Raw genomic sequence first — 22,908 nt, forward strand, 5'->3', positions numbered from 1 at the left:
GTCATATAATGTTGTTCGTTGTAGTGTACTTTTTTTCTGTAATCATTTATTCATTCCTCAATTACCCGATTCAAGCAATCAATTTAAGTTATTTGGCAACACCGCTAAAATTTGTTTTGAGATTTCAAACTACTGAAATGCACATAAACGATTGACAGTTTTCGACACATCCACTAGCGCCCAGCTGGTTGCTGGCTCTTTACACTTACTTGTCCATTCAGGGACTTTCCTGTAGATATCTTTATTTTTTCCGATTTATTTTGGGTTTTGTTGAGTTTCACTTTTCGAATATCTTTGAAAAATGTTCAGAAAAAATCAACAGGGAATAGATGTATTTAAACAGAACATAAACTACGCAACACAAACACCTAATTAATGAAGGGACTATTTTGATTACTGGCAAGCAGGACTGCTCACCATAAGGCAAGGTTTAGACTGAAAGCTTTTGAACTGAAACACAACGCATGTAAAACTATAACAAACCACTTAAGAAATAATAAGAAGGGGTTTTTCTAAATTTTGAATGCGCTGCTTTTACACTAAACCCACAAACCGTGGCACATTTAAGATCTAATAAATTCACAGGTGTGACAGTTACTCTGAGTAATTCGACTACGCCCCGATTATTGGTTAGTAGTATCATCCTGATACGAATCGGAGTGTTTAACCTTTTCACCACTACGGTTCGGTGCAGTCCTCCAGGTTCATCGCCTCTCTTCCGCACCGACACTTAATTCTCTGAGCTGTTTGATTTGAGAAACATAAAAGAAAAAATTATGCAATTCATTAATTGTTCGCCCATTTAAAAAAGGTATCTTCCGGGTAAATCATAATCGATAAAAATATAACTTGATATTTACCTCACGTTCTTCATCGACTTCGTCATCTTCGTCCGATTGATCTGATGGGATTGGAGTTGTTGCACGAGATGATGTGGGAGAAGGTGGTTCCGAAATAGGTCGTGGATACGACAATCTTCCAACTCCACTACCGTTTTCATCTTCATCCAGATCGAATTCGGGGAAAACGGCATGCAAAGCCATTTGACGAGCTTTACGATAATACTGGAACATAAGCAAGATGACATTTGTTATCCACAAATTCAACATCGATTAATAAGAAACAATATACATACCACTGAGAGGTTTCTCCAATCAAGAAGATCGGATAACCGCTCGGTTCGGTTACGTTGAATGATACGCTGGCGCCGATTAAGTCGCGTAAAATCGAACATATACTGGGCAAGTTGGTTGAGAGAATCATCTAGAGAAATAAATCGACGATCTACGACGTAAATTCCATAGCTCATTGGGTCGGCAATATGATCGCCCATGAAGCATCCAAAGCCTAAATATCAATCAAACAACCATGAAATAACCACACAATTAGGAAGGGGGACATAATTTTCTACGAGACCTGACAAATTGGTTGATATGGAAGGAATTCCCATTACTGTACACTCAGCAGGAGTGTATCCCCAAGGTTCGTAATAACTTGGGAAAACACCCAAATGGCAACCTCTGACGAAATCCTCATAATCCAATCCAAACAACGGATTGGTCGACGATAAGAATTCCGGATGAAATATCACCTATTAGTATTTGTAAGAAATATTATTAATGCATCGCACTATGCGCAAATGGCTCTTGATAATAGGATATTCGTCAATACATACTTTAACTCGATCACTCGTCTCGTTGAAAAGCTTGCAACGGCGGAAACTATTAAGTACTGGATCGGAAGCATCATCGACAACATTATGAGTGGTGATTGGAGGGAGGGTATCTCTTTGAGTGGCATAGATACAACGCTTCAAACGTACAGTATCCTCCTTCTGGAGTAGCTCATCTGAGTCGGGAAGTCGACCGCTAAATTTAAATTAAACGATTATTAAGATTCAATTATTTAATAATCAATTAAACTAAATCAAAACTAGGGAAACTCACCTCAAACAGACGTCGTAGATTCGTTTACCGATTTTCTGTTGAATGTCATGAATAGTGTCTCGAAGACTCTTAACGACTGCCTGACCACGCAGCGTTTCGACATTGAAATTATGCGTCTTGGCAGGAAAAATGAGAAACGCTACAATGGTTTTATCCGAACCGCTAACCTTGTGTTGCCATTCAATAATAACGGTTATCTTTAAACCCAGAAATTTTTACAAATTTACTACTTACTTTGAGCATGTGGTTTAAGCGCGCCAGAGCTTCAATGAAAACATCGGCTCCTTTGTTTCCAAATTCATAACGTCCGGCGATAAAAAAATAGAGTGTGCGATCAACATCAAAATCTAAATGGCTAGAAGATTTCAATAATCAAGTAATTAGGAACAAAGAAAATAAAAGAATAAAACGACAACTTTGTTAGGGGAAAAAATGACTAACCCATAGAAATGACCACGGACGAATTCATTAATCTTTTCCTTATAAATTGCGTGGAGGTTTTGGAATTCGTGGAGAGCTGAAAACTTCTTTACGTTCAATCCGTTGGGAGTAATGACGTCAGGTTTTCTCTTCAACAGATGCTCTGCTTCCAAACCAGTGATCTCCGAAACAGTTGTAAAAGTGTGCGCTAAATTCGTCGCGGCGCGTTCCATGCAATAGCGATGGTAAATTTGTCGTCTACCGGCTTCTTCGTCAATATTGAACTGTTTTCAAATGAGTGTTTTCATTTAAACTCTCACAAATTCATCATAAATATCAATACAACCTTGTCAAGATTGTTGTAAAAATCAATATTGCCTGCACATAGGTAACGACCAAGTAGTGTCGCATGGGTAGTGAAAACGGTAGCAACCTGAACTCCCCATAGCCTCAATAAGACGAGTCCAATACCAGCAAGCCATTCATGGAAGTGTGCAACGATGCGAGGAGCTGGACTACCATTAGCCAACGCTAAATGTTCTTGTTGAGCTGCATAGTTGAACTGTATAAATGAATCAAATGCTGAAATATAAGATGAATTGATTGCATTAGAAAAGAACATCATACCTCTGCAATGAACTGGGCTGCCATGAATCCAAAAACAACTGAATCATTTGATTCAGTATCATGGTTTGGAATACCAATTCCACTTTTTTCAAATAACTCTTTCTTGTAACTATCAAGATTCCATGAAGCAGAACCAATATCAAATAGCACTAACAGTGGATTTCCATCTACAAGCCAGTTTCCAGTGACAACCTAAAATATTGATATCACAAGAAAATCAAATCAAAATTGTGAAGAGTACAATAAACTGTAGCTCAATTGTTGATAAAATTGAAGTTACTTTGAATCCACGATCACGAAGCTTTTGAACAGCATTGGCTAGTGGGGTTCCAGGTGGCAACTCAAAGGTTTCTACTTCTTGCTTAGCACAATGCTCTTTGTATGGACCAAGTAGAATATAGTGATCACCTAATTCTTCCACTGAAGCACTTGCTTTTGATCGAATGACTGTGTAGATTCCTCCAACTAAAAATAAAAACAGTTAAAGTTATTGTATATCACACTTTTCATTAATATTATAATGTTTGAGCTTTGAGCTTTTTCTAAGGAAACAAATACAACATTTACTTCCGACATTAATTTGAATGCTATCTCACCCATTAAATTCAGACACAATACATAGACTATTTGTACTCATCTTCTAAATTAATTTTAAAATGCAAAATTTTTTAACACATAATGAAAAATAATAGCCTACCTTTATTAGCAACTTCCCAAGCAATTTCAAATGTCCATCTATTCTCAGCTGATGCTGATTCACAAGAATGTAGAAATTGAAGGTCATGGGCACTATCGACACGATAGAACCGACGAGCTGCCTTAACTGACATATTGGTCTGCAATCAAAGAGTTAAATGATAAGTCGCAGAAACAAGGTGAAATGAAATGAACCCTTTCATCTTCTTAAGAATTACTAATTTAAAAAATGCAATACCTCTCTACTATCACTTTATTTAACGACGAATCACTGCTAAAAACGACGAAGAAGAATTATTATCAGTTGACTTGAAGGAAAGAACAGTAAAAATTGGCATTAACCTATCGCGGACCTTGACGACAACCCTAAGATCTCTGCGACTACACTAACGACCTTCAAAATATACAAGATGCCCCCGAGTCCCCTGTAAAAATTGGAACAGAAAACGCGGATCCGGATCAGGGCACAAAACGATGCCATGTTTCGCGAATGATTTAAAATAAATGGTGAAATAGTTTGAATTTTGAGCTTTGAAGGGATTTAAAAAACATGTAATTCGTTATGACATATTTTCGCCAAAATCCCGAATTTTCAATAAATACTAAGTGGAAGAAATTTCTACCGAAATTTGATTGATGGAAAAATAACTAACGTCTGATATCCTTATCCTGGATGGTGCATGTTATGATGTTAACATAATCAAAAGCTTAAAAACTGATGTTATGACAAATGCAAACTACGTGCTACAGCTACAGGAAAACTTTAATCATATTATTGTTGTACTCTTAGAGATTTATTGTAAGTAGGCATTTTGGTCTTTAGATAAAAACGTTAATATAAATGCTGTCCACGCTCTGCTGGATAAAGATCCACTGTAGCGAAAAAGGTGAAACTCCGTGAGTCCGTGACCGACGGCACGTATTATATGTGTACAATTTCCTGTCATGAATCCAACCTTGCATACAATTTTTAATAAATAGGAGCCGTCTCAAGTGGCTAACACACGGTAAAGAATACGTAAATAAGCTGTTATCAACTAAGTTTTTTTTTTTTTTAAATTTAACTGGGCTGGTAGCCTGGTATGTACATTCTAGATCGTTAATTAGCACCGGTTAGCAAAAATTTCAGTAACTTTGGGACTAAAGTAATGACTAATTGACACGGTTCACCTGACAATTATCGTGTGAAACCGAAATTTTTATTTTGACTGTCTTCGCCTCTTCGGAGACGTTTGATAAATAGTTTGTTATTTAGTTTTTAAATGGGTTGGTCTTTTCGAATTTTAGCGTACGCGTACGCTGATGAACGGCAGCGGTTTTCATTTGTTTTTCAGCAATGACCTAACCATCACCAATGTTCCAATTGCGGGGGAGTCCGCTCCGTCCGTGGCTGGTTTTTTGTGGACGCGGCAAGTACAGCACTTTGGATTCCAGTATAAAAGCTATCATACAGTCTGTTGCTGTATTTGGTAACAATAAGTATTTGGTTAATGCGAAATGATTATATGACAACGTTAAGATCTCAGCGTATCCAACTTTCCATCACCCAATATAGATTAATCACAATAGCGGTTCTTAGATTTAACTTAAATGTTACTATTAGACTGAACGAAACAAAATACCATATTTACACATTCTGAGCAAGTTAACAATGATTCGTTTCCTTTAGAATCGAGAAAACAATAAATATAAACGTAATAAGGATGATTTCAACAAATGTTCGTCACACAAAACAGCTTAATCAGGTAAATCAATTATTAGGATAGGCACAACAGTCCGAGAATCGACATTTTTAACATTCTTAATCTTCGGCCAAACCGAACTGGGTGGATTGTGGTTAGGTGACAAAACGGTTACTTCCGGAATATCGTTGGACTCCAGTGACCTCTGCTCTGTTGATTGGTAATCATACGAAACATTTCCATACTCTCTTAACATCGGGAACAAATCTAAGATGAATAAACAAAAATCTTTCCGCATCCCACACCACCCTAAATGAATGTACAGAATAAGCCTTATATGCAGCATACCGCTAATAGAATTTTATACTCACATAGGTTTCCTCCTCTTGCCGTGAACGATCGCAAAACAAGGGATGTCAAGGCAATCAGAAGTGGTATGTTGACAAGAGAATATGGCATCTGAAGATCTCCATCTAATTTTTTAGCCAGCAAAATCTACCAATAAGAAAAACATGGTGAATAATTAAAATTCTGTATCTCAGAAATAGATTAAAGTAAATTAGTACCACTGAAATCAGGCTAGGGATCACCAACAAAACGTAACTTGACGCAGCCTGGGTAGAAGCTCGTCTTTGGTCGTTGGTGATGTTAACGGACCGAGAGAATAAAGCTGCTAATAGTATGGAATACGAGACACCAATAACCGCAGCTCCATAAATGATCCAAATGGGTATAAAAACCAATTCCCATCGCCATGTGATAAAGCCATCCTTTTAAAAATTCTGTTGTTTTAAAATTTGTTAGACAAAAGAACTAAAGCATCGTGTTTACCAATTTTAGTGGAATGAATATCAACTGAAGCAAATTTAGAGCTAGAAAAAGTTCCACCTTCAGAAAAATTAAATTGAGAAACTTCCTCTTTTTCAATGAACTTAAATTGAAATACCTCAAAAGGTCGCTCATGTTTCAGAGCCCAAATTGAAACTGCAATGCAAACAATTGATAAAAACAACATTGGAAGAAAAACCAAAACCCATATGTGTCTTGAAGTTTGGAGTTTGTCACAGGCTAAAATTTCAAAAAAGGCTAAGAGCAGGTGAAGGCCTATGTAATTAAATATAGAACAAAATAAATTTGATTTTGATTCTTTTCACAAATATTACTAATACTATAATTACTTGATGAAACAAGCATAGATTTAAACTGAATGTAAGATTCAGGATCCACATGGCTTGAAGGATGCTTCCACCATGCAATTGTGCCTATTCCAGCTCCAAAAAGAACCTTTGAATTAAAAAAGACAGTGTTAGACTATAAAATGAGTTGGAAAAACATATGTAACTCACAAATCCATGCATAATCCATAATGGGGAAAAAATACCCCAGTAATCAGTTTTCAATACTCCATCAAGACGCAGAGAAAGTAAGGCAACAAATATCAGAAGACTTAGATATGCAACAAATTTCCTGCATTAAAATAAAACAATTAAAAAATTTATAGAAAAAATGAAAATTTTGTAAGGAAGGACAATCCATGTGATTTATCACAGCACCATGACAGCACATTTGGTCAAAAAATCGTCATACCCTGGATTAAAGTCTTGGAGCAAATGAATGAGATTCGCCATTATTCTTAATCCACATCACCATTGTGATATAAATATTAAATTCAGAAGGACACTTTTATTATTCTAATGTAAGGCAACCAAATTTGGAAAGAAAATGATAATAAAAATATTGTTGTCTGCTTCTGCTACTAGCTGTTTCCATGGAAACTGAAAAAAGCATAAATTTCCAATCTAACTGCGCATGGCTTGGAAAAAATATTTTGGCCATCTCGAATTGTGCGAAACCGGAGTTAATTGGTTTTAAAAATACAATAGAACAGAGAATTGTAGATGAAAAAAAATATTAATTTTTATCTCCTTGTTGAACTTCGCGGTTAGGCTAGTTAACGGTTAGAACTTGGTAGTAAATGGAACTTGTGTAAATTTTTATTCACTTCATAGATTGTTGAAGTCATCAGTCTGATGACTCTGATCCTTGTGATGCTAATTAAATATTTGCGCGACACAAATCGGCAACCAGCAAGTTCCAGCAAGTTCTCATCTCAAATCCTGAAATCTAAATTTTTCTAGCGTAGCGCAGTACAACTTAAAAAAAATATATTAATTGAGTTGGAGATGCGCAATTAGCCGTGCCTGCCAAGTGCCAACCATGAACCAATATGTCAAAAATATCGAAAACTGTAAAATAACACGTTTTTCGTAAAAACCGCTTTAACATGACTGTTGGTATACTTTCGCCCCTTCCCTTCCGAGTGTATACTATGCGATGCGAAAGTTGCAGTGGTGTTTTCCATCACAGAGCGAAACAGGGAGGAGAGGAGGGTTCATTTTTAGAGGGAACATTTTTCAGACCAGCACGGCAGCACCAGCGCCATTTGCTCTAGAGCAACCTTTATAGAAAAGTACGTAATTTGCTTAATTTTATTGTTGAACTCCAAGCTTTATTATCTCAACATTATTGCAATACGGACTACAGAGTTAGAAACTCGAAAATGTACCCATAATGTTTGAGATAATTCCCATAATGATATGATTTTCTTGAATGTTATTTTTGTTTGGAATGTGTGTGCTGGTTCTTCTTAGGGCTTGATCCATTGTTCTTTGCTTCTGGGCTTCTGGTTATCAAAAAGTTTTTTTGTGTATTTCAGTTTTCAGAGAACAAACACAATTCACACAATGCCAAACATCAAGCTGCAGAGTTCCGATGGAGAAACATTTGAGGTTGATGTCGAAATTGCCAAGTGTTCAGTAACCATCAAAACAATGCTTGAGGATCTAGGTAATATTTTTCAATAAGCTTAATGTATATATAACAAATTAAATCAAAAGTTGCATCACAAAGATATTTATAGGCAAATGCTTCATTATTTTCTTTTCAAATGCTTTAAAAAAAGTAATGTTCAATTGAAATTCAATTCTGGTTTTAGGAATGGATGAAGATGACGAAGAAGTTGTTCCTTTACCCAATGTCAATTCTGCTATTCTACGTAAAGTAATTCAGTGGGCAACTTACCACAAAGATGACCCACCACCACCAGAGGATGATGACAATAAGGAAAAACGTACTGATGATATCTCATCATGGGATGCTGATTTCCTCAAAGTAGATCAAGGAACTCTGTTTGAACTCATCTTGGTAAGTGTTCATTTTCTGATATCATACCTGAAAACATTCTATAATTGTGTTAAGTTGCCCAAAATTTTAGTGAAATGTAATGTACATATTTTTGTTTTTAGGCTGCCAATTATCTGGATATTAAAGGCTTGCTGGATGTTACTTGCAAGACTGTTGCAAACATGATCAAGGGTAAAACCCCAGAAGAGATTCGCAAGACCTTCAACATCAAGAACGATTTCACCCCTAGTGAGGAAGAGCAAGTCCGCAAGGAGAACGAGTGGTGCGAAGAAAAGTAAATTATCTCGACGAAATTTTGTTTTCACATGTTACATGTACCTTTGTATCCAACTTCATGTTTTCAAGCCAAGAATACAATAAATTAAAAAGCAGTTTTAAGTGTATAGTCAAACAAAAAAACAAGTATCTTTTTTAAAAACTGCTTGTGCTTTGGACAACCTCCCGTTTTGCCAATTATATAGTACAAGTTTTCATTTGTGTGTGTGTGTGTGTGTGTGTGTGTTATAGCCTAACACTGCATTATTTTAAGATTTTTGTTTCGTTAGATGGCCTCCTGAAAATGAACACATCAAGAAAAAGGTAAAGCAAACTCGCGGATCATATCCGGGCTTAACTACTAGAAATGTTTTGCAAGTTAGCCACCATCATTGGTTTTCATAATTAGATCTTAGATGATATCTTGACCATTAATTTGATAATTTCCCTGCTTACGATTTGTATGTATAATATTTAGTGTTTCTTCTAATATTCATAGACTTTCTTCGTCAATATTTTGTTCACGGGAAGTCGGAAGGAAATGTTCACTGTAAAATGTATTAATTTTTTTTTTCACTTGGAAAGAGCGTGCTGATTCCCTGATTGTTGCCGAAAGTCTATTTAAAAATTAACTATAGATTTTAACTTAAAATGATCAGTAGCATTATTATGTAAGGGCCATGAGACATTGATTGAATCACCACTCCGGAATGCGGAAGCATTCTCAATAAGTTCCATTGAATCGAATCGATTTGAATTCGAAAAAAAAAATCCTTGAATCGTCTGCTACTTGCTTACGCGTTACGCCCTCATGAATTTTCGGTTCGTCTGTTCTGTTTATATTTTCTTCTTTCAACTTTCTACTCCTCAAAAAAGTAATCAAATATTTAGATTTAATGAAGTTTGTAAATTTAATACAAACTATAATGAAAACTGGTGTTGTCAAATGGGAATTTTATTCAATAATATAGGCTAAGTGACCTAACTGAGATTTTCTCTACTCTGTCTTTGAAATAACATTATCTTTGTGTTTGTGTTTCAATTTCTGAGCTTTCAGTTGAGTTGTTTTTTAATGTCTTAAATTTTTTCTTAGGGAGAAGAAAATGGCAGCCAAATGGAGTAATGAATATGTAGTTGCTGAACATAAGGATCTACAGGTAATAATACTGATTTTTTTTTACTTTACAAAAAAAATAAATAATAACAAGTGGGTTCTTTCATTTAGGCAAGCACAATGGCTCTTGATAGTTCTGGACAATATGTACTATTGGCTGGGTAAATAAATTTGTGAATAACTCATTTTTAATCATTTTGATATGATTGAAGCACTCTTTGACATTCCAATTCATTCATAATTTATTAATTGTTTTTTGTTTCTATTTTACTCTTCAAGACGAAGGTGCTTAGCAATTGTTGATGTTGACAATCCATCAGTAGTGATAAAGAAGTTTCCTCGTCAAAGCAAATGGGAGGTTGGATCAGCTGAATGGAATCCACACTCACATCTTTCACATCTATGTGCCATATCGGTATTTTTACTACTTCAATGTTGCATTTTCCATGCAAATTTTTAAACAGTTTCTGTTATAGAGCAATCAACGAACGGAGATTCTTTCATGGAATTCTATTGACTTCACACCTCTAAATTGTTTGCGTTTCCACACGCGTGCAGTCAGCGATTTAAATTGGCATCATTTTGAACCTTATCTCTTGGCTTCTTGTTCAGTTGACACTTATATTAACATATGGGATATTCGAGACCCTCGAAAGCCATGCGTTTCCCTCTCTGCCGTAGGTAAAATAAAATATGACACAATTTAGTATAATACAAATAGGATCTGTATAGTCTAAATATATTTTACAGTTGGAGCTACTCAAGTGCGATGGAACCGCGTTACCAGCCATTTACTAGCAACTGCTCATGAGGGAGACGTTCGACTATGGGACTGGCGGAAAGGGAGTTCCCCCGTGCAATACATTGCGGCACATTTGCACAAAATTCATGGGCTTGACTGGAGTGCTAACCAAGAATATCAGCTTGCTACTAGTAGTCAAGACTGTACTGTTAAATTCTTTGACGTAAACAATCCCCGTTTAGTCGAGAATGCCCTTAGAACCGTTTCTCCGGTTTGGCGTGCGCGATTTACTGTAAATAGGACAATTTCTTCATTTTTTTTTTTTTTAGTTATTTGTGCATGATAAATATAAATAATTAATAGAACTTTTTATTTAAATGTAATCAATTAACGATATTTGTTTTTCTTTTGCCTGTATAGCCCTTTGGAGATGGCATGATGACAACACAATTACGCCGAGGAGAAAACAGTTTGCTACTTTGGAGTCTATCCGATTTGTCCAATCCGGTTCATTCGTTTCTTGGGAATAACGATCTAGTTCTTGAGTTTGATTGGAAATCTTCCCGTTCCGGTATAATTAAAGCTTCAAAATAAATTTTTGGATTTTGAAACTATTGATTTTTATATGTTTAGATGACGACGACTATCAACTTATCACCTGGTCAAAAGATCAGAGCTTACGAATTTGGAGAGTGGATGTTAACCTTCAAAAAGTAAGGCGAATTCAAATTTAATTGATTTTTCTGGTTTATGTAAAAACAAATATTTTAAAATATTCTTTTTGCCAGTTATGTGGCTATGAACCTGAAAATCAACCACAAATCGTGTATGAAGAAAACGAATCGACTTATGACGTTTCTGGTGACATAAATTCATTAATTATTAGCATGAAAAATCTGTTTTATATTGCATTATTTAATTATTTAATATGTTCAGCTGTTGACGCAATTTCAACAAAAAGCGACAAAGACATTGAAGTTGGGCTTGAAGTAGTGGAAGAAACCTATTTAGACCTTCACCATAGTTTGGCACCGTCTAAAATTGTACCTGACTCGTTACGCCTAGCTGGACATAAAACTGTAGCAGCCTCTATAGCTGCAGCACAAGCTGTACTAACCAACACGTTATCACCAACATCCCATCGGAAAAAGAAGTCTGCGCTGTCAATAAACAGTAGCATCGTCGGAATAGATGCGATATCTCAACCTGAACATTATTCATTCAACAAGGAAATCGACCAACTTAAGTCATTAGGTAAATTTATGTCCCAAGTGAACTATTAGTAATTAACTGAATACGTAAACTTTTCCCTAGAATAAATGTGTGGTTATTTTTCTGTTTCTTCAGGTTCCATTGGTACTGATAACTCTATCAGTGTTTGTGATGTAGACGAGACACAACGAAGCTTAACAACAGTGATTCGCACTGCAAAGCATCAAATAATACTTCAGATTTCTATGCCTCCATCGTATCCCGACGGAGCGATTCCAAATTTTCTATTCGGAAAAGGAACGACTATTGACAACAATGCCAGAAGCAAAATGTTAAAAGTATTTCGAGAGAGTTTATACTTGCGTAACTTGAGAGATTTATTTGACACGGCGGCATTGTACAGGTTTTGAAACAAGCAGCAACTCTATCGTGCCGCAAAGGTCATCCGTCTATAGAGCTCGTGCTACAACAACTTCTAATTTCAGTCGATCAATTAACACCAATTGATAAGTCAGAAACGGAATCGTCAAAGACCATAACATTGAATGTTAACTCATCAACTACCGGAAATACTCCTTTCAGGTAACATTTAATTCGTATTTAGTTACAGAGATGAAGCGTATATTAAATATGCTACTAAACATAATTAACGAATCTGTTTTCTAGGTTACCGCAAACTGGTCTTGGGCATCCTGGTTTCCTACAGAATGGCGGTTTATTTGGTAGTCTAACTCATCATCAAGACCACAATATTCCATACCCTCGGTCATCTGGTGCTCGATTTTGCAGTGCTGGTAATGCCATTAAAACAAAAAACATAAAAATATCCTTCAGCAAACTGCTAAACTGCTTTGCCCTTTTTTATTTTATACCTTAGGTATGCTGATTTGTTTTGGTCGACCATCCTATTTAAGGTTTTTCATTAATTGAAATGATTAATCGTACGACTACGAATTCATCAGTTCTATTTTATTTATATAATTGAAGGCGTGTGAACAGTAAAACTTCGGACACTTCAACTACACCTCGTTCTCTATCCGTGAACCAAGCTTATTCTTCAAACTTGGTACAGCATAGCTTGGTAGCTTCATCAAATACGACTCCTTATGGATTGTTGTATCCGCCCGTTGCTCAAAGTCCGACTGGTGATCCGTCAGTCAGCATCTCGTCTTTCTATAACCAAGACAGGGTAGGCTATACTTGGAAATATTTCCGTGATTGCTGACGTTAGCTTTTTATTACTGAGATAATTTCACTGCTGTTTAAATAACAAACTAATTATGTAATTCATTCAGAGACAGAAATCTCGAACTTCTAAGTCGAAAAATAGACTTTCCTCTTATAGCTCGTCTTCAGACGAAAATAAAAGGGGAGCTCAAGAGGCACGTCATCATAAGGTGGTCGGAATGGTGACGATTTACGATGCTTCTGGATTGATGCCACTGCAGTTAGAATTAGCAGAAAGATATGTGTCAGTTTGTCTTTTATATATTTTCTTGTATAATAATTACTTGAATCAGATTTAGTCATAGTTTCATTACATATTTTTATTCACCAGATTTAGCGATACTGATACGGCATGGATGTGCAACCAAAATGCAGCGGTTGCTGCGCAGTTTGGCAGAAAAGATTTGACTTACATTTGGTCGTTGGGTGCCCTTCTGGCAACTCCTACCTTGATACACGAAAATAATACCAATGACCTTGATACCCCATGGGCTCAAAATCCATTCGGCCGGAAGCTTCTTCATGCGATGTATGTATATGTGTATTTATTTGATCTCTTTAGCGTATACTTAAAACAACACACCAACATTATAATTTATTACAGTATCGACCACTACGTGAAATTACGAGATATACAAACTGTAGCCATGTTGTGTTGTGCATTTGGTTACAAGTGTGATAGTCAGGAAACTTTCCGGCGTAAAACAACACGATCGGAGTCGGGCAGCGTAAGTGTAGAATCATATTTTAATTTTTTAACATGAAATCTGGCATTCTGAAACTTGGTATCACGATTAATAGCACTAGAACCGATAAGAAAGGTCTTACGTTTGATTGTTAAAAAGGTGATCGTCGGATTGGCTTTTCTCTCAGTGTTCTGATCATAAAATCTTTTTTTATTCTAATTTCTTCGTGCTCGGCTTCCGTTTCCTGATTGCAATCTGGTTTCGCCTTCCTTTTTCAGGGGAATAATTGCATTTCAAATTCTTTGTGGTCTGTCCTTTTTTTTTTTTTTTTTTTTAACTAAATTATCTTGCTCCATAATATCGCTACTTCTTTGTCTCAACATGCTCTCTCTAACACTGTGGCTTATTTCCTTGGTGCTGCTGGGATTTTGAGAATGCTGACTGCGGGATATCAATGAGTTTTTTTTCCTACAGCGCAACTTACGGTGGGGTTTAAAGGTAGGCATATATTCCTCTAGATTTTACCCCCACGTAAGTGTGATGGTTTTTTTTTACATGAAAAATATCTAATCACAATGGTGGAGAATATGAGTTTTCCAATTTTTCCTCGCTTTTTTCTCTTTTAAGCTCTTATGAAGAATGAACATTAAATTATTCTGATGTTCAACATTAGCCAGGAGAATCACCGTATCATACAATACACCCGGGCGACACAACTTTAGATAGCTGGAATGTCTTAAAACAAATACGTTCAAATTCGTGGTCGGATTCACTTGATGATTTTCGTCTTGGAACTGCTGGAATTAACTCTGTCCCAAGTGGTCGCCCTTTGCCAAGTAAGGGCTCGTTAAACTTTTGGAAATGTAATCAATTTTGTCTGAATGGGTTTTTATTTCAGTCGCTTCCATTTTCCTACCCCACTCCGTGACGAGCGTCGTTTCAGTGAATGGGACTGATGGAATCGAAGAGTATAAAGACAAGGATTTCAGGTTTGAAATTTTTAATAATTTTGAAATTTTGATCGCATTTACATCAGAGATTTATTGTTGTTGAATTTCTGAACTAAGCGTTTTCTTTATTTGTAAATTTTTATCTCAAGATTACTAGATCCGAAATTTAATGGATTATTTGATAACTACCGTCGATGTTATGCTGATATCCTTTATCGCTGGGGACTTCTCGAGGCTCGCGTTTTGGTATGTGGATTAAAAATAATCACTTGGCCGTACTTCTTGAAAACCAATTTTTGTCTATTCAAGGTTTTGAAATATTTATCCACTCCTATTGATCCTCATAGAGGCGTGGATTTCGTAACTGAATGTGTTCCTTGTAGGACTACTGTTAGAGGGCCGCAATGCACCCTTTGCAAGCGTTTGCTTCTTAATTGCGTTATATGTCGAGTTGTTGTAAAAGGTAACTATCTTAAAACCATATAGTAAATAACTAAATATCAGGCGTGTAATAGCGTCAAGGTGGATAACAATAATGGTTGAATAATGGTTGAATCATTTATTTTCAGGCTCTGCGAGTTTTTGTCTGGTGTGCGGACACGGTGGTCATGGTAGATGCATGTCGCATTGGTTCACCGAAGAAGACGAATGCCCTACAGGATGTGGTTGCAACTGCTTGTTGGAAAATAACACTGTGTTTTCCGTCTGATAATATATTAAATCGCATTAAATACGTTGAGACAAAGAATACATTGGGTTTACAAAAAACTTTGAAACTACTCAAATTTGCTACAAAAATAAAAATTTCCGTTATTTTCAGATTAAACTTTATCGTTTCGATTACTTAAAAGTGGTCGGTCAACCCCCTCAGTCCGTGACGTATTCCTAATACGCTCATTTATGAACGCTAGTTACAAAAGTTGAGGTTTTCCCTGCTTACCAAACTCGTAGTCATACCCTTTTTAAGCAAACTGTGCTGAAATAAATTTGACATACTTTAATTGGATTTGATAGGAATGTGCGGGATACGGGAAGAGAAAAATAAAACATGGATTTTTGACCAAAATGTCCAAAATCACAACACTGGATTCAGAGACTTGGATAAATTTGAATTACATAACATTTCGATTGAGAGCTTTAACTATAGGATTGTTTAGATGAGTTTGAAATACGTTAATTGTTTATAAATCTCCAATCCCATCCATTGTTATTTAGTGAACTGATGTTGGTGTTAATCAAATGTTGCTAACCTTTTAGGGGATTGTGGCTTATGATGTATAGAGGATAACGAAATCAGAGTGGGTCACTTCCGAGTGAGTGTCGAAACAAAACGGAACGACGGAGGTTGCGGTTTCTTGAAAGGGATAATTCACTCGTATGCACCAAATTACCGTTATCGAAAGTGACACGGCAGTGAGTTGCGACGCTCAAAACTGTCGACTAGTGAATCACGTCAAGTTATCCAAATCGTTCGGGGAAAAATAAAAATCCCTCCTTTCCTAAGGCTGAAATCATAAATGGTAAGTGTCCAATATTTCCTAGTTTAAATTATGACATTTATCAATTATTCAACATGCCTCATTCCATGTCATGCAAAACAGGGAAATTTATAATGCGGAATTTCAAATCTATTTTGGAAACATTTTACTTTGGTTGCGTGTGCTGGGTGTTGGTATTATCCAGCTCAGTATTGGCCGTCTACTCCAAGACGCCTTTGACGAAATGCTGTTTGAATCACCAAGCTGTAATTAATAATAATAATATACATTTTTTTAAAATTAACAAAATTAACAAATAATATCAATACAATCTGCAGTACATGGTGGAATTGGACGTCTGCCGCGATTGGAAAGGCTCCGTAACCCATTCGAAAATGTCCGCGGCCCCGCCCGTTTATTCTGTGGAGAGGAGTGCTGAACCCACTCCCGTCCGCGTTGAATCAAAGAGTTTTCAAATGACGCATCGCCTCAAACGCTGCCCAAAAGGCTACGTTGGAATGAGTTCCACGGAATACAGATTTTACGAGGACGGCTCCATTTTCAGCCAAGACGAACACGTCACTTACCAATCTGGAGACTTTTGCATCCAAGAATCCTTTCCTTCCGGACAGTTGATAGCCCGCTATTGCGTCCGAGATCCGTGCAACCGCACAGACACCTGCATCCGCAAATGCTGTCCAACCTTCAAAGCATTCGATATTTCCACGACGCGCTGCATCAATTACTCGAGCCAGTTGAACGTGACGCTTTACAATCGAACCGGCTATTCGCTTAACCTGAAATCTGAAGAAATGTTCGTTCGGGACGGAGTGGCTCCACAGTGTAAAGATGGCTACAAGCACAAGCTCCTCAATCAACACGATTACCACCTGAGATCCAACGGTCTATTATTCGTATTCCCCAAAAACGGATGCTCTTCACAAAGTCAGACTGATGTTGACCTATTAACGGATGAATATTGCGTCGATTATTTCATGGACGTTGACGGCACGGTAACTCGATTTAAAAAATACCTGGAATTAATTTTTCCGAATTTTCAACAAGCTTTTGGGTGTAATGTAGTCCGCTCAACGCGCTCTGGTCTGTGTCGCAGCCGATGATACAAATCCTATTTATTCCATCTTCTTGTTCATCTCGTCTTTCTTCCTAGTCGCCACATTCGCCGTCTACGCCCTCATTCCTGAAATTCGAAACATCCACGGTTGAAATCAATTTATGCGCATTTTGGGATTACAAAAAATAAAAATTATCTTGACCATCTATAACACAATAGGTGTGGTTATCATGTGCTACGTTGTCTCCCGAGCTGCTGCTTACCTGATTTTTGGCACTCTCCAATTGGTTGGCACAACCCGATCGACTGTCGCTTGCCGAATTATGGCCATCCTGATTCATTTCTCCTACATTTCCACCTACACCTGGCTCAACGTTGTTTGCTTCGACATCTGGTGGACTTTGAAGTAGGAACAATTTCACGACTCTCTTTTATGCACGCCAACTATACATACATTTGGTTTGTGCAGATCCATGCAACCGTGTAGTTCCGTCAACACGGCCATCCGTCAAAATCAACTGGCCAAACCTTTTTTCGCTTATTCGCTCTATTCGTGGGGTCTGGCGGCCGTCATCGTAACAGTCGGACAGGTTTTGGATTATTACAAGACTTCCGAGGCCGTCATCAGACCCGAATTCGGAGAGGACACCTGCTGGTTTTCAAGTAAAAAAAAAAATAAAAAATAAAATTGATAATGTGACAGACTGACATTTACAGCTTTTTAACTGATGACCATGAAAACACTGTGATATCACCCCACAGGTTACGGAGCCATGTTCGCTTACGTGTACGGTCCGGTTTGCGTCTTGATTTTAGTCGATATCATCTTTTTCGTCATGACAAGCATTCTACTTCGACGGGCCGGGATCGGGTCGGGAAATCGCCACTCCCGAGAGAAATACCGGTTGGTCTGCCATCTTTTCTTCTCCTTTCCCATCAATACATAACCGTCATAAATGTCTTCACTTTTTTGGCATGAATCATTTGAATATTTTAATTCAACAGCTTGCGCGTCATTTTCGGCTTGTTCGTCTTGAAAATCGTGTCGTGGTTGGCCGAGTTCGTGGCGTACGCCATCGGCTGTCTCAACGAAGCGGCGTTCGTCATCGACGTTATCGAAACCTCGTCAAGCGTCCTGACTTTCGCCATCTTCGTCTGCAAGCCCAACGTGTGGCGCTTGTTCAAGCAGAAATGCCCCTGCCTGGAACGACTGGAACGCGCTCGCCCGTACAGCGCAAACTACGCCAACCGTAGCAGCAACCAACTGACGGCTTCGACCAACATTTCTTCCAGGGAAATCCTCCACATCGACTTGATCAAAACCTTATCGCAACGTCGAGAATCTGATAAACCCGTTTAATCCCAGCCGAGACATGTCTGAAATATACAAATAATTGGCCAGGCCTGTAATAATACAATTTTGCGAATTATTTTTATTTTTTTGGCACGCGCTACAAACTTGAAATTCAGGTGGTGCCGGGTAATTTGGGGGATTTTTCCGATAGCTCCTTGTTGATTTTCAACTGCAACCGGCGGACTTGAAAGGCGTTGGACATTGCACCGTTGGTTTTCATTGGCAATGCGCCGCTGAGATTAGCGCAGGCGAGTTTATTGCCCAGTTGGCACGCCTTGACGTCGTACTTGTAGGCGGTGGAAACATTCTTCTCCAGCAATCCCGGCACGCCAACCAAATAAGCACCTCCAGCCAGATAACAGCTGTCGTCACAGCCCAAATTGCAGCCTCGATCGAGCATTTCGACGACCAGCAAGTCCGGCTTGTCTTCATCAACAACTTGTCTGACGTTGCCATCCGAAACAATATCCAGGGCGGTGTTCAAACAGGACTTGGCTCGACCCAACTGGCATCCCTTGCGATCGTAGCGAAAGCTCTCGATTGGATCGACGCCAGCGAATTTGAATGCTCGTAAAAGTCCGGCGTATAATTGGCAGCTTTCACCGTATTGATACTCGTCACACGTCTTCCGGAATATGGTGGCTGCTTTGGCCGCTTCCTGCAAGGTGACCATAAAGTGGGCCAGATAATGGCAGTCTGTCGGGCAATAAAGAAACGATTGGAATGGCGAAGAAACGTGTCAAAATTGGAATTCAAAGTATTTTGCCTCTGGGACTGTTGTCACGGTAGCATTTATCCCGGTATTCCTTTCCTAATTGCACCAGCAACTTTTTCTTTTCCTCCTTCTCGCTTGGAATCCACGCCATGCCAAACTCTGAAATTCGACTAAATCGTTCAATATAAAAAATTAATTAAACTAACAGAAAAATTTAATTGTCACATAATAATTCAAGAGATTTTGTATTGTCAGCTAGCTACAATAAGGTTCTCTCAAATTTCAAAGTTTCAAACTATTCAAATAGAAAAAAATGGCCTCCATTATACGCCACTAGATGGATGCAGTGTCGCTTTGGTCGTCACGTTCAAAGTAGCACGTAGACTAGCGCAAGCTGGAGGGAAATTGAGTTGCTTACACGCTTCGAAATCGTGCCTGAAAGCCGCCGATAAATCTCTTTCGACGATTCCCGGAATTCCGGCGACGTAAACACCAGCCAGCAAATGGCAAGCGAAGCCAGATCCGAGTTGGCACGATCGTTGGACGTACTGGAAGGCCAGTGACAAATCCTTTCCGACGCAGCCTTCATCTAAATTGTCCGATAGGTTGGCCAGGCCGGCGTCCAGACAGCATTTGGCATTGCCCAGCTCGCAACCTCTCCGATTAAAAGCGAAAGCTTCCCCGTGATCCACCATTGCCTTTTCCGTATGATAGAGCTGACCCAACTGGTAACAACTCTCTCCATCCTGGCCGGCCAGGCAGTTGGATTTGTAAACGTCGGCGGCTTGGGTACTGTCCTTCTTGACAATTTCCAGGAATCTGCCAAGAAGATGGCATTCTGTACGGGATTACAAATACGTTTTTGCCTAAAAATGTCGTCACTGTCTCTCTCTTGGCAACTACAATTCGGCCTTTGAATACGCATATATTGACGGGTCCTGCTGGATGGAACTGGCTCACCTTTGGACAGTTTGAGATCGTGGCAACTACTTTCGAGTTGCGTTTCCAGTTTGGCGGCTTCCTCTTTTAAGTTCAATGCCTGCATTTTATAAAATATCTTGCTTTTCTTTTGTTAAATTTTCGTTTGGTTGTCGATGGCGAACACCTGGATATCAACGTCAATGAAATGACGCAAAACAAAAAACAAAAAAATTGAAGCCAAGCCAAAAGCAAAAGCAAATCAACAATAAGAGCCGTTCTCTGGACATTTTGGAGATTGTGAATATATATAACTTGTTTGATTTCGGTTCAACGCGCTATCACAGGTCGTCTCTCATTCGTTTTCTAATGGCGTTTAACAGGAGAACGATCCATCAACGGCCCTATATGATTCACATCCATCAATTGCTGTGAAAGTGAAGGCAAAGAAAAAGAAGAGGGAGAAAAGGTGTACACCCCTGCAGGGGGGGTAAGTTTTTTCGAAAAGGCAATATTGGGAAAAAGGCAGGCAGAGATTGTTCACAGGTATATATACAAGTAAGAGGGGGGTGGATAATCGTACAATAAGGATAAAAAAGGGGTCTGGGCTGTCAATGATCCTTTGATTATTGAATGGTTTTTTTTTTGTTAGGGAGGGCGAGTATTCGTTTCCCACACACAAAATACACAGACGCACACAATCTATACGAAGCCATTAGCATTTCATATCGAAGAAAAGAATAAGACGTATCAATCACGTACCAATCGTAGAGTAAGGCCAGTCGTTGAATGCGTGATGTATTGATGCTTGGCTGCTTGGCTTCTTTGGAACACGTGAGGCAAACGATAATTACGGTTTTACTCTGATCGACACACAACACCTGTGTGTGTAGTAGAGCACACCTGAAAAATGGAAGAAAATAATTCACACAAAATCTCTTTTAGACTTTTCTTCAATAACAATCCGAGGTTGCCAGCCTAGTTCAAATCATTGTACAAGTAATTCACTTTTTTTAAAATTCGTTTTTCTTCGAAATAATTTCTTGAAACTGGATATTATTATTTAACGTGTGCTAGGGCGTTGAGAAAAGTCAAGGACGCCGTCAACTCCCGACAATGACCATCCAGGAAAATAAAAAAAGGATTTAAATTAAATTTGAAGACAAACAAGTTTCGATTTTTTCCCACCAAGAACTTGCGACATTCCCTAATTTCGAATTCAATCGTTCAAATTTGGTGAAGAACCGTATTCAGACCTACACAAGAATTTCAATGTAGTAATTAAATTAGAGTCGTCTTGGATCACATCAGGCTCGTTAACATTCAAATTGAATCAGCTCTCCCGATTTGGAAAAACCAAAACTAGTTCTGAAACAAATCAATTAACGCATTCAATTATTCACCCTATTAAATCTTGGCAGCCAGAAAAAAAGTGATCCATTTAATATTTCCATTTTATTCACAAAGAAAAAAAAAATGGGAAAATAAATTAAGTTTTGATTATTATTCCGTCGACGTAATACTTTGTACTCTGCGTCTACAATAATTGTGTTGTCATAGCTGCTGCTATAGTCCCGTTTTATCGAGCGATTGCGAACATCACAATAAGATGACGGGCGGAGAAATCAACTGCCGTTGGACTGGCAATCGTCCAGAACTGGCGTGTTGGACTTTTTTTTCCTTTTTTTTTTTTTTTTCATTTTTGCGCTCAGCAACGGAGAAAAGATTTCCGTCATAACAACATTCGTTGCCACCAGCTAAATATGGAACCCATTGGCCGTATCGCTGGACCCATCAGAAGCTTTTTAGAGGTCGTCGTGGTCATCAGCTCAGCGTGCCGGGCCGGCATCATCATGGACTCATGCAGAGAGAGCGGAGCCAGGAGATTGGAATAACCCAGATTAGAAATATATATTACATCAACACGCAAACACATACACACACACACACACAAGACTAGCAAACTATACAACAATGTATAGCAAATAAATACCTAGCGGTTATTTATTGCGCCGGCCAACCTGGGCAGTTCGCCATATCCCGCCCGACGACGACTGCTGTTTAGACTATTTGCATCTTTGTTGGTAACATTCAATCATCGACATCTATACCCGGGAAATGTTTGATCGCCGAGGCAGCAGCTTCTATTGACACATTTCCGTTGCTACTGCTGCCGGATGGGCAGAATGCCGGAGGAAAATACTTGCCAACTTGCTAAAAAATGTTGGGAAAGGTTCTTTTTCTTTCTGCACTGCGCTTGACTGGGCCACGCCCCAACATCTTATAGAAAAAGAAGAAGAAAAAAAAAGAAGTGATTATATAATGAGGACGTGCTATCTGAGGTAAACAGTGGGCGCCATATTTGATTGCAAGTGAGCAAACAAACGGGAGAAAACGCGTCTACAACTTAAGATGGAAGAATGTTCGAGAAACATCCATCCGGAAGCTTCGATGGCAAGGGGGGGGGGGGGGAGGCCAAAATAAACATCGACATCAGCGGGAAAAAAAAAAAAGATCGTCTTACTTGTTCGTGTCAACAATTCCGGGCCGTTTGTTTGACCATGGCAAACACCCCGCTGAGTGAGCGGGCATCATATCCATCGGAAA

General features: G+C 38.4%; 7 protein-coding genes and 1 long non-coding RNA gene across 18 annotated transcripts; 3 read left to right on the top strand and 5 right to left on the bottom strand.

Annotated features, from left to right (window-relative positions):
- Positions 1–317: 317 nt before the first annotated feature.
- Positions 318–4,120, bottom strand: LOC124321258 (glycogen [starch] synthase-like). Of its 2 annotated transcripts, none has more exons than XM_046784170.1 (14): positions 4,032–4,120; positions 3,928–3,963; positions 3,691–3,829; positions 3,274–3,458; positions 2,994–3,185; positions 2,713–2,928; positions 2,388–2,650; positions 2,181–2,301; positions 1,947–2,113; positions 1,676–1,868; positions 1,417–1,591; positions 1,136–1,347; positions 861–1,064; positions 318–743 (listed from the first exon to the last, which is right to left on the bottom strand). In XM_046784170.1, exons 3-14 carry the CDS (start codon positions 3,821–3,823, stop codon positions 705–707), a joined length of 2,100 nt encoding a protein of 699 aa, XP_046640126.1. In that variant the 5' UTR covers positions 3,824–3,829; positions 3,928–3,963; positions 4,032–4,120; the 3' UTR covers positions 318–704. The 2 variants fall into 2 exon arrangements, with proteins under 2 accessions (XP_046640126.1, XP_046640127.1); XM_046784171.1 differs by having other exon boundaries at positions 3,928–3,960; positions 4,032–4,102.
- Positions 4,121–5,137: 1,017 nt separating this feature from the next.
- Positions 5,138–7,599, bottom strand: LOC124326085 (transmembrane protein 185B-like). 2 transcript variants are annotated; one of them, XM_046784712.1, is made up of 8 exons: positions 7,374–7,599; positions 6,718–6,838; positions 6,550–6,655; positions 6,318–6,475; positions 6,203–6,259; positions 5,938–6,141; positions 5,743–5,866; positions 5,138–5,680 (listed from the first exon to the last, which is right to left on the bottom strand). In XM_046784712.1, the coding sequence occupies exons 1-8, from the start codon at positions 7,376–7,378 to the stop codon at positions 5,427–5,429; spliced, it is 1,029 nt and encodes a 342-aa protein (XP_046640668.1). In that variant the 5' UTR covers positions 7,379–7,599; the 3' UTR covers positions 5,138–5,426. The 2 variants fall into 2 exon arrangements, with proteins under 2 accessions (XP_046640668.1, XP_046640661.1); XM_046784705.1 differs by lacking the exon at positions 7,374–7,599 and adding an exon at positions 6,959–7,203.
- A 105-nt stretch (positions 7,600–7,704) lies between these two features.
- Positions 7,705–8,946, top strand: LOC124326098 (S-phase kinase-associated protein 1). The gene is made up of 4 exons (XM_046784725.1): positions 7,705–7,841; positions 8,088–8,218; positions 8,367–8,575; positions 8,677–8,946. Exons 2-4 carry the CDS (start codon positions 8,116–8,118, stop codon positions 8,851–8,853), a joined length of 489 nt encoding a protein of 162 aa, XP_046640681.1. The 5' UTR covers positions 7,705–7,841; positions 8,088–8,115; the 3' UTR covers positions 8,854–8,946.
- Positions 8,947–9,603: 657 nt separating this feature from the next.
- Positions 9,604–15,492, top strand: LOC124351287 (GATOR complex protein WDR59-like). 3 transcript variants are annotated; one of them, XM_046801930.1, is made up of 24 exons: positions 9,604–9,652; positions 9,924–9,987; positions 10,056–10,105; positions 10,224–10,359; positions 10,421–10,625; positions 10,695–10,978; positions 11,107–11,257; positions 11,320–11,399; positions 11,475–11,547; positions 11,623–11,940; positions 12,034–12,236; positions 12,302–12,480; positions 12,565–12,692; positions 12,776–12,812; positions 12,886–13,087; positions 13,194–13,369; positions 13,457–13,654; positions 13,730–13,853; positions 14,286–14,309; positions 14,485–14,647; positions 14,710–14,800; positions 14,911–15,007; positions 15,071–15,224; positions 15,331–15,492. In XM_046801930.1, the coding sequence occupies exons 1-24, from the start codon at positions 9,642–9,644 to the stop codon at positions 15,468–15,470; spliced, it is 3,288 nt and encodes a 1,095-aa protein (XP_046657886.1). In that variant the 5' UTR covers positions 9,604–9,641; the 3' UTR covers positions 15,471–15,492. The 3 variants fall into 3 exon arrangements, with proteins under 3 accessions (XP_046657886.1, XP_046657888.1, XP_046657887.1); XM_046801931.1 differs by having other exon boundaries at positions 9,630–9,705; XM_046801932.1 differs by lacking the exon at positions 14,286–14,309 and having other exon boundaries at positions 9,605–9,652.
- On the bottom strand, positions 15,306–18,115 carry LOC124351388. 7 transcript variants are annotated; one of them, XR_006921442.1, is made up of 10 exons: positions 18,024–18,113; positions 17,769–17,963; positions 17,578–17,705; positions 17,274–17,440; positions 17,127–17,201; positions 16,827–17,036; positions 16,569–16,747; positions 16,410–16,503; positions 16,012–16,299; positions 15,306–15,466 (listed from the first exon to the last, which is right to left on the bottom strand). It is a non-coding gene; the product is annotated as an uncharacterized LOC124351388 (long non-coding RNA). The 7 variants fall into 7 exon arrangements; XR_006921443.1 differs by having other exon boundaries at positions 16,827–17,201; positions 17,769–17,966; positions 18,024–18,115; XR_006921444.1 differs by having other exon boundaries at positions 16,827–17,201; positions 17,769–17,966; positions 18,030–18,113.
- LOC124351340 (G-protein coupled receptor Mth2-like) lies at positions 16,167–18,726 on the top strand. The gene is made up of 8 exons (XM_046801934.1): positions 16,167–16,281; positions 16,363–16,505; positions 16,578–17,252; positions 17,323–17,461; positions 17,534–17,720; positions 17,784–17,977; positions 18,077–18,218; positions 18,320–18,726. The coding sequence occupies exons 2-8, from the start codon at positions 16,374–16,376 to the stop codon at positions 18,672–18,674; spliced, it is 1,824 nt and encodes a 607-aa protein (XP_046657890.1). The 5' UTR covers positions 16,167–16,281; positions 16,363–16,373; the 3' UTR covers positions 18,675–18,726.
- On the bottom strand, positions 18,657–19,883 carry LOC124351356 (cytochrome c oxidase assembly factor 7 homolog). Its single transcript, XM_046801935.1, has 3 exons — positions 19,802–19,883; positions 19,435–19,553; positions 18,657–19,364 (listed from the first exon to the last, which is right to left on the bottom strand). The coding sequence occupies exons 2-3, from the start codon at positions 19,532–19,534 to the stop codon at positions 18,781–18,783; spliced, it is 684 nt and encodes a 227-aa protein (XP_046657891.1). The 5' UTR covers positions 19,535–19,553; positions 19,802–19,883; the 3' UTR covers positions 18,657–18,780.
- On the bottom strand, positions 19,584–22,905 carry LOC124351372 (cytochrome c oxidase assembly factor 7 homolog). Its single transcript, XM_046801937.1, has 5 exons — positions 22,826–22,905; positions 22,295–22,581; positions 21,064–21,204; positions 20,344–20,488; positions 19,584–20,221 (listed from the first exon to the last, which is right to left on the bottom strand). Exons 4-5 carry the CDS (start codon positions 20,426–20,428, stop codon positions 19,707–19,709), a joined length of 600 nt encoding a protein of 199 aa, XP_046657893.1. The 5' UTR covers positions 20,429–20,488; positions 21,064–21,204; positions 22,295–22,581; positions 22,826–22,905; the 3' UTR covers positions 19,584–19,706.
- Between the last annotated feature and the right edge of the window lie 3 nt (positions 22,906–22,908).

The sequence above is a fragment of the Daphnia pulicaria genome, chromosome 1 (assembly GCF_021234035.1).
Source record: "Daphnia pulicaria isolate SC F1-1A chromosome 1, SC_F0-13Bv2, whole genome shotgun sequence".
NCBI classification, from domain to species: Eukaryota; Metazoa; Arthropoda; class Branchiopoda; order Diplostraca; family Daphniidae; genus Daphnia; species Daphnia pulicaria.

What these genes read in the sequence shown, in the direction of transcription:
- LOC124351356 (XM_046801935.1), bottom strand. Translation starts at nt 19,534, where the DNA reads ATGGCGTGGATTCCAAGCGAGAAGGAGGAAAAGAAAAAGTTGCTGGTG. An exon ending in CCGTGACAACAGTCCCAGAG is followed by an intron (nt 19,365 to 19,434) that starts GCAAAATACTTT and finishes ATTGCCCGACAG; the next exon opens with ACTGCCATTATCTGGCCCAC.
- LOC124326098 (XM_046784725.1), top strand. Translation starts at nt 8,116, where the DNA reads ATGCCAAACATCAAGCTGCAGAGTTCCGATGGAGAAACATTTGAGGTT. An exon ending in AACAATGCTTGAGGATCTAG is followed by an intron (nt 8,219 to 8,366) that starts GTAATATTTTTC and finishes TTCTGGTTTTAG; the next exon opens with GAATGGATGAAGATGACGAA. An exon ending in CTCTGTTTGAACTCATCTTG is followed by an intron (nt 8,576 to 8,676) that starts GTAAGTGTTCAT and finishes TTTTGTTTTTAG; the next exon opens with GCTGCCAATTATCTGGATAT.
- LOC124351340 (XM_046801934.1), top strand. Translation starts at nt 16,374, where the DNA reads ATGCGGAATTTCAAATCTATTTTGGAAACATTTTACTTTGGTTGCGTG. An exon ending in TGAAATTCGAAACATCCACG is followed by an intron (nt 17,462 to 17,533) that starts GTTGAAATCAAT and finishes ATAACACAATAG; the next exon opens with GTGTGGTTATCATGTGCTAC. An exon ending in GGACACCTGCTGGTTTTCAA is followed by an intron (nt 17,978 to 18,076) that starts GTAAAAAAAAAA and finishes ATCACCCCACAG; the next exon opens with GTTACGGAGCCATGTTCGCT.
- LOC124321258 (XM_046784170.1), bottom strand. Translation starts at nt 3,823, where the DNA reads ATGTCAGTTAAGGCAGCTCGTCGGTTCTATCGTGTCGATAGTGCCCAT. An exon ending in TTTACAACAATCTTGACAAG is followed by an intron (nt 2,651 to 2,712) that starts GTTGTATTGATA and finishes ATTTGAAAACAG; the next exon opens with TTCAATATTGACGAAGAAGC. An exon ending in ATCTACGACGTCTGTTTGAG is followed by an intron (nt 1,869 to 1,946) that starts GTGAGTTTCCCT and finishes ATTTAAATTTAG; the next exon opens with CGGTCGACTTCCCGACTCAG.
- LOC124351372 (XM_046801937.1), bottom strand. Translation starts at nt 20,428, where the DNA reads ATGCAGGCATTGAACTTAAAAGAGGAAGCCGCCAAACTGGAAACGCAA. An exon ending in CGATCTCAAACTGTCCAAAG is followed by an intron (nt 20,222 to 20,343) that starts GTGAGCCAGTTC and finishes AATCCCGTACAG; the next exon opens with AATGCCATCTTCTTGGCAGA.
- LOC124351287 (XM_046801930.1), top strand. An exon ending in ACCGGAAATACTCCTTTCAG is followed by an intron (nt 12,481 to 12,564) that starts GTAACATTTAAT and finishes TCTGTTTTCTAG; the next exon opens with GTTACCGCAAACTGGTCTTG. An exon ending in GGTCGACCATCCTATTTAAG is followed by an intron (nt 12,813 to 12,885) that starts GTTTTTCATTAA and finishes ATATAATTGAAG; the next exon opens with GCGTGTGAACAGTAAAACTT.
- LOC124326085 (XM_046784705.1), bottom strand. Translation starts at nt 6,999, where the DNA reads ATGGCGAATCTCATTCATTTGCTCCAAGACTTTAATCCAGG. An exon ending in CTCCAAGACTTTAATCCAGG is followed by an intron (nt 6,839 to 6,958) that starts GTATGACGATTT and finishes ATTTTAATGCAG; the next exon opens with GAAATTTGTTGCATATCTAA. An exon ending in TATGGATTATGCATGGATTT is followed by an intron (nt 6,656 to 6,717) that starts GTGAGTTACATA and finishes TTTAATTCAAAG; the next exon opens with GTTCTTTTTGGAGCTGGAAT.